The following is a 6,601-nucleotide window of genomic DNA, read 5'->3' as shown; positions in this document are numbered from 1 at the left end:
GCACACGGTGAGCTAGAGAAGCTACCCAAGGAGATTGGGATTCCTAAAGAAAAGCTATGCAGACTCATGTGAAGGCCACTAAGGTGTTACAGTGAACATTGTAACATCCTGTAGTACTCCGGTTGTTAACATACATGATATTTAACATTCACAGCGGAAGACTTTATTTGAAAAGGAATAAAGCATCTTATAAAAATACGAGTAAACTTTTTCCAAAACATTTCATAAAAACATTTCTATAAGCGTTCACGTCAGATACTGCGAAAGCGTAAATCTAAATATACATCTACTAATTAATCCCATGAGCCTGTATTAGTGGTCATTGACCATCAAGATATGACATCAAGTGTCATTCCTGACGGAGTCTCACGGACAGCATAACGGCTGTATTTCGGATAACTAGAAACATGATTCTACACATACAGATAACCTAATTAATACAACAATTTAAACAGATAGCTTGCAAGTCCCACACGGACTGCAATCCCCTTAATGGGTCAATACAACTAATAAGGCTCCATGCCCAAATTAACTGAATACATGCATCAAGTCTATATTAATTCGAAGTATAAAAGTATCGGTAAATAATCCATGGCTCTAAGAATACTATCATGAGCCTAAATAAATACATACAATAATCTCTATAAAATAATTAAGCATGTTAACAAGTCTACATGCCAACATCAAATCTAAACATAATATAAAATCATCAGCTGCATCATCAACTACTCCAATGCGGGGGCCTTGCCCCTAGAAGCATCACCACTACTCTGGGTACCTGAAATGATGTCCCCAAACGGGGTAAGATAACAACATCTCAGTAAACTCAAGGTTCATAGAGGATCCTCTAACCCCTGAGCCCACTTCCTGCATAACAAGTCAGATATAAAGCATATAATACAGACATACAGCATAAACATAGCATCATCATATCATCCTTGTGTAACCCTAGGGTCAAAGCCATAGACGGTTACACATGTGTGACTTCCAGGGTCAAGCCATAGACAGTCAACACAACCTCAGTATGAAATAGCTCCCAGAGTCAAGTCATAGGCAGCCTACATACCATGATCACTGGCCAGGATCCTCATAACATATATCATCAGTGCATCATCATAACATCAAGATCATATAACATCTATATGAATGTGAATGAATGCACATATACATCATACCATATACTTTCATACAATATAACCATAATGCCCACCATCATGGTGGGGCCACAAGAGAGAGGAGTCAACTAGAACTAGGAGCTTACCTTAGGGAGCTTAGCACAAGCCCACACTCCAATATAATACGTATGCTCCAACAAAATCCTCAAGTGCACGGTTCTCTAGGCACACCTAGAGTAGGAACCATTCACATCATTAATTACATATTAATTAATCAAGTCATATCCACGACTTAATCATTTAATGATTCCACTTTTCATACTCATATGCCAATAATATGCCCATTACAAGCCTAGACCAATTATAACTTATTACATATTTTAGTGCATTATTACAAGCCACTTTAATCTTCAATTACTTACATAGCTTAGAATCACATGCAAGGCTCACTTAGATTATTTTCAACTCATCCAAGTCATATTTATGATTATTATAAGTTACTAAGGGTTCCCATAAGCCCACTTAGCTTAAATATCACTTTTACGGTTTTTCCATAACTGTACATGCTTCTGTTTTCTAGTTACTGGGCGTGACTCACTTGTTATAAAATTCTCATCTTTTAGTATGTCAATCTAGACTCAATTACCTTTCCAAAAAGGTATCATATGCCTCATTTGAAGTTTCCTAGCTCCGGTTATCACCATTTGAAGTTGGACAAACAAAGCTGTTTGCCAACTCCGAACAGGGCCCTAAACATCCTTTACCATTTCTGCGATTATGAAAATTATACTAAATAATTTGCTCTAAAATTTTTATGTAGACAACTAGCACCTTTATCTTTAATTAGACATATTATCAGCCTAATTTGACTAATAATTGAGGGAGAAAAAATTCATGGAAGTGTCAGCCATGTACAGCGCCCCTGCACATGCCTCCCTGTGCAGTCCTCACTCAAACGAACATACAGAATGGAATATATCTTCAATTGATACCAAATTTTGACACCACGTAGATAACATCTCAATAGTCAATTTGATATAAGGAACATTCCTATATGATCTCTGTGGAGGAAGATATGCTCTCCCCAATTCTGCCTAAAAACTGGTTACTTAGCCTTAAATGTGTTTACTTAACAAACCTTAATTACTTTTGATTATAAATCCTAATTCACATTAATTCTTGGATTTTTCTATTATTAAGTCACATTATGAAATATCCTTAGTCCCATTATGTCATGATACTTAAATTTTACTAATTGTTTAATTAGTGTACCTAAACCTTACTTTAGTCCAATTTTAGAGTTAAATCCTTGATTACTTTTGTTAATTAATCTCTACCCTTAATTAATCACCTAATTCATCATCTCCTTAATTTTAACACAACTAAACCCTTATGTACTTTATGGGGCAGATTTGATTAGCTATATTAATTAGGATTTTTAGCCATTATTAATCATGATTAGAGAGTTTTACTTAGAGTTAACCCACCTAGTTAATCTTTCTAATCATTTTTCCACACTTAACAACTTAATAACATTTTTTTGTCATCAAACCCTATCCTTACATGATATGGCTGAAATGTTCATGGTCCATTTTTGAGTTCATAGTCATCTTTTTACATGAACATCACTCAAAGGTCCAAAGGTGGCACCTTTAGTCATCCAATCCATCATTCCATGGTTCCAAACACACACACACTTAAGAATCATCATCAAACCATGACATTACGAAATTTTAAACAACATTCTCCTCATGAACATATCAAAACCAAGGCACTCAACAAGAAAAAGGGAGGCTTTTTGGTTCATATTTCCCAAGTGGGAGCTTACATCTTCAAGGTTTCTCCTTTAGCTCAAGTCTCCACCTTTTTCCACCAAGAACACACCTTTAGGCAAGCACACACCTTCATGAACATGCTCATGAGTTAGGCTCAAGAACATAAGAAGAAAAGATGATATTTTTCATGAAAAAAATTTAAGAACACTTACCCAAAAATCAAAGGAAACAAGCAAGCAAGTGTGATTCTTCAAGAGAGCTCAAGAACACAACTCCATAGCCTTTGCTCTCCACAAAACCATGGCTGTTTGGGATGATAAGGGACACGAAATTTTTGATTCACACCATGAAAATGGTATGGTTGTGAAGAGGAGAGTGAGGGGAACAATCTTTGTGAAGGAAGTTTGGTGGTTTAGAGAGATTTAGGTGAAGAAATCTTAGAGAGAAGTGAGAGAGTTTTCAAAATTTGAAACTTAGAGAGAGAAGGAGGTGAAGGGGCTGCTGATCAGAAATGGAAGGGAAGGAGAGGAGGGTGCCCTAATGAGGGGTGCCATGTCACTTAAGTGATATTCGTCCTTTAGTGAGACCCGGTGTAATTTTTAACTGATCCGTCGTCAAATTTTTACCCGAAAACTCTCAAGACCCTAAGTTTAAGTACTTAACATTAATTTTGTCTAATTATCATCTTAATTATGCCAGCCACCACTGAAGGACATCAAATAAATTGCTTAACCGTACTTAGCATTGCCAACCACTGAATACATATAGCTTGGATTCTGCAAAACCGCAGGCACGTAATGATGAACTATTGCATTCACAATATGATAAAGTCTGCAGAAAATCTGATATAAACCACTACTTTATATGCCATGGTTTAATTTGGCTATTTTGGAAGGAATTTCTGCATCCAAAATCACAGGATTCAGAAATTCAAGATTTTATTGAACTGGAAGATATGAAATTTATGATACATTACTGATCATAACCAACAAGCTTCAGCCAAACGTTACAAAACAGGATTGCTTATTAACGAAAAAACAGAAAAAACAGGATCTACGTTTTAATAAAACTCAAAAGGAAACAAAATCAATAACCTAGTAATTCAAGAATCAAGTTTGTACAAACACTACACTCTAAACAGAATCCAGCAACCTTGAGCTTCTCTATCAAGATTTGCACATACTTTTCTTTCTTTTTCTTTCCTCAAGAATCCACTTTTTCTTTAAAGATTTCCAATCGGTCTCAAATTTCTCACTAACCCTCCTTGCAATCATGTGAATCTCACTCCTCCAAGGGTATAGCAATGCATAAGAAATTGCAAGCCTCATATCATCTGCAAATTCCTTAGGTTTGGAATACAGATAGTGGTTCAATTTGACCTCAATATCCTTCAAACCTATTGGCTTTGATACAGATTCAGGGTTATCAAGAAACTCCAAGACCTTAACATCAAGAGCTTCTTTGAAAGCCCAAGCATCTCTTCCTTCCTTCAACCTTTTCATGATCACCCAACATTGCATTTTTTTGTATCTGTCTATGCTTTGTTTCTTCTCTTTCTTGCACTCTGCACCTTCCTTCTTCAACTCACAAATTTGGGAAGCTGCTCTTGACATTCTTTTGGAGTTTTCCGGTCCGAAGCACCTTCCTTCTCTTGCACTTTGCACTCTGCACTTTGTTGGTCGGTGTTCATGTTCAGCCGTCGTTCTGTTCATTCTCAGTGGCGGAGAAATTTCAAAAGCATCTTTTCTCATTTTCTTGGAACGATGATCAGCGATGATCTCCGTCTGTGGGCAGTCTTCTTGAACCGTTCTTGAACGCTTTGCACCAAGCTTAATCACAAGTGACTTTTGGGATTCAGCCATTGAAGAGAGTTTGAGTGGAAAACACAAGAAAAAAGAAAACAGGATTGGTGGAGGGTGTTAACCAGGAAACAGGATTTGGTCTGCTAAGGGTGAACGGTGCTCTGTATGTTTATATAACGAGGAAACAATGGAGAGAATTAAACCGTTATAAATGTAATCTTTTAAATCTTTTTAAATCTAATCTTTTAAAAATATTTATTAATTATAAAATTATATCTAATCTTTTAAAATCTCTACATCACTTCAATAGTTACAAATGTAATCTTTTTTTTTTTTTGTAATCTTGTGCTCTGTATCTTTAATATGTAACCAGGAAACTGTATCTTTTAGTTTTTTCGTTATAAATTTTTTGTTTCTAAATTTTTTATACTTTAATTAAGTTTTCAATTAGATATTTATTAATTATAAAATTATATCTAATCTTTTAAAATCTCAGTATTTCCAAAAAAAAAAGTATTTCCAAAAAAAAAAAAATCTCTACTTCACTTCAATAGTTACAAATGTAATCTTTTTTATTTTTTTGTAATCTTGTGCTATGTATGTTTAATATGTAACCAGGAAACTGTATCTTTTAGTTTTTTCGTTATAAATTTTTTGTTTCGTTATAAATTTTTTGTTTCTAAATTTTTTATACTTTAATTAAGTTTTCAATTAGATATTTATTAATTATAAAATTATATCTAATCTTTTAAAATCTCTACTTCACTTCTATAGTTACAAATGTAATCTTTTTTTTTTTTTTGTAATCTTGTGCTCTGTATCTTTAATATGTAACCAGGAAACTGTATCTTTTAGTTTTTTCGTTATAAATTTTTTGTTTCTAAATTTTTTATACTTTAATTAAGTTTTCAATTAGATATTTATTAATTATAAAATTATATCTAATCTTTTAAAATCTCTACTTCACTTCTCTACTTCACTTCAATAGTTACAAATGTAATCTTTTTTTTTTTTTTTTTTTGTAATCTTGTGCTCTGTATCTTTAATATGTAACCAGGAAACTGTATCTTTTAGTTTTTTCGTTATAAATTTTTTGTTTCTAAATTTTTTATACTTTAATTAAGTTTTCAATTAGATATTTATTAATTATAAAATTATATCTAATCTTTTAAAATCTCTACTTCACTTCTATAGTTACAAATGTAATCTTTTTTTTTTTTTTTTTTTTGTAATCTTGTGCTCTGTATCTTTAATATGTAACCAGGAAACTGTATCTTTTAGTTTTTTCGTTATAAATTTTTTGTTTCTAAATTTTTTATACTTTAATTAAGTTTTCAATTAGATATTTATTAATTATAAAATTATATCTAATCTTTTAAAATCTCTACTTCACTTCTATAGTTATAAACATCACTTTACATTTTTTAAAATGTTAAAAGAGTACATCATTTGTTATAAACATCATTTATTTTTTATATATATATATATATATATATATATATATATATATATATATATATATATATATATATGATGTAGCGTATTATTTATTTACATTTTTTATAATGTTAAAGTGTAATCTACCAAAAATTAAAAAAAAATGTTACAAGTGTAAAAATGTAGTAAAAAAAAGCTATGCAAACTTATTTAAAATTTCAGTATTGGTTGATTTGTAGCAACAAAATAATTGAGAGGGCTATAAAAAAATCTTGTTTAACTAATTTGTACTGAAAAAATTAAACTGTTAAAATTTTTACATATTCTGAAAATATTACTGATTAATAAAAATCTCCATGGTAAGTATTAACGAATAATAAATATCATTTTCAAGAAAATAATAAAAAGTGAGGAGTTCTATTTTTTTATATAAAACTAACTGTTCAAGTATAAATAGAAAAATGATTTAAAT

At 31.8% G+C, this 6,601-nt stretch overlaps 1 protein-coding gene and 1 long non-coding RNA gene across 2 annotated transcripts; both read right to left on the bottom strand.

Annotated features, from left to right (window-relative positions):
* Positions 1 to 851: 851 nt before the first annotated feature.
* LOC133292694 (uncharacterized) lies at positions 852 to 3,416 on the bottom strand. Its single transcript, XR_009748963.1, has 3 exons — positions 3,103 to 3,416; positions 2,944 to 3,017; positions 852 to 1,346 (listed from the first exon to the last, which is right to left on the bottom strand). It is a non-coding gene; the product is annotated as an uncharacterized LOC133292694 (long non-coding RNA).
* Positions 3,417 to 4,056: 640 nt separating this feature from the next.
* LOC133292695 (transcription factor GTE12-like) lies at positions 4,057 to 4,752 on the bottom strand. The gene has a single exon (XM_061491132.1). It carries the CDS (start codon positions 4,750 to 4,752, stop codon positions 4,057 to 4,059), a length of 696 nt encoding a protein of 231 aa, XP_061347116.1.
* Positions 4,753 to 6,601: the final 1,849 nt, after the last annotated feature.

This window comes from Gastrolobium bilobum, unplaced genomic scaffold, assembly GCF_033153095.1.
Source record: "Gastrolobium bilobum isolate Gb01-03AN ecotype WA unplaced genomic scaffold, APGP_CSIRO_Gbil_v1 utg192863, whole genome shotgun sequence".
NCBI classification, from domain to species: Eukaryota; Viridiplantae; Streptophyta; class Magnoliopsida; order Fabales; family Fabaceae; genus Gastrolobium; species Gastrolobium bilobum.
The sequence above is the reverse complement of the archived record's forward strand: the minus strand, read 5'-3'. Positions and strand labels throughout refer to the sequence as shown.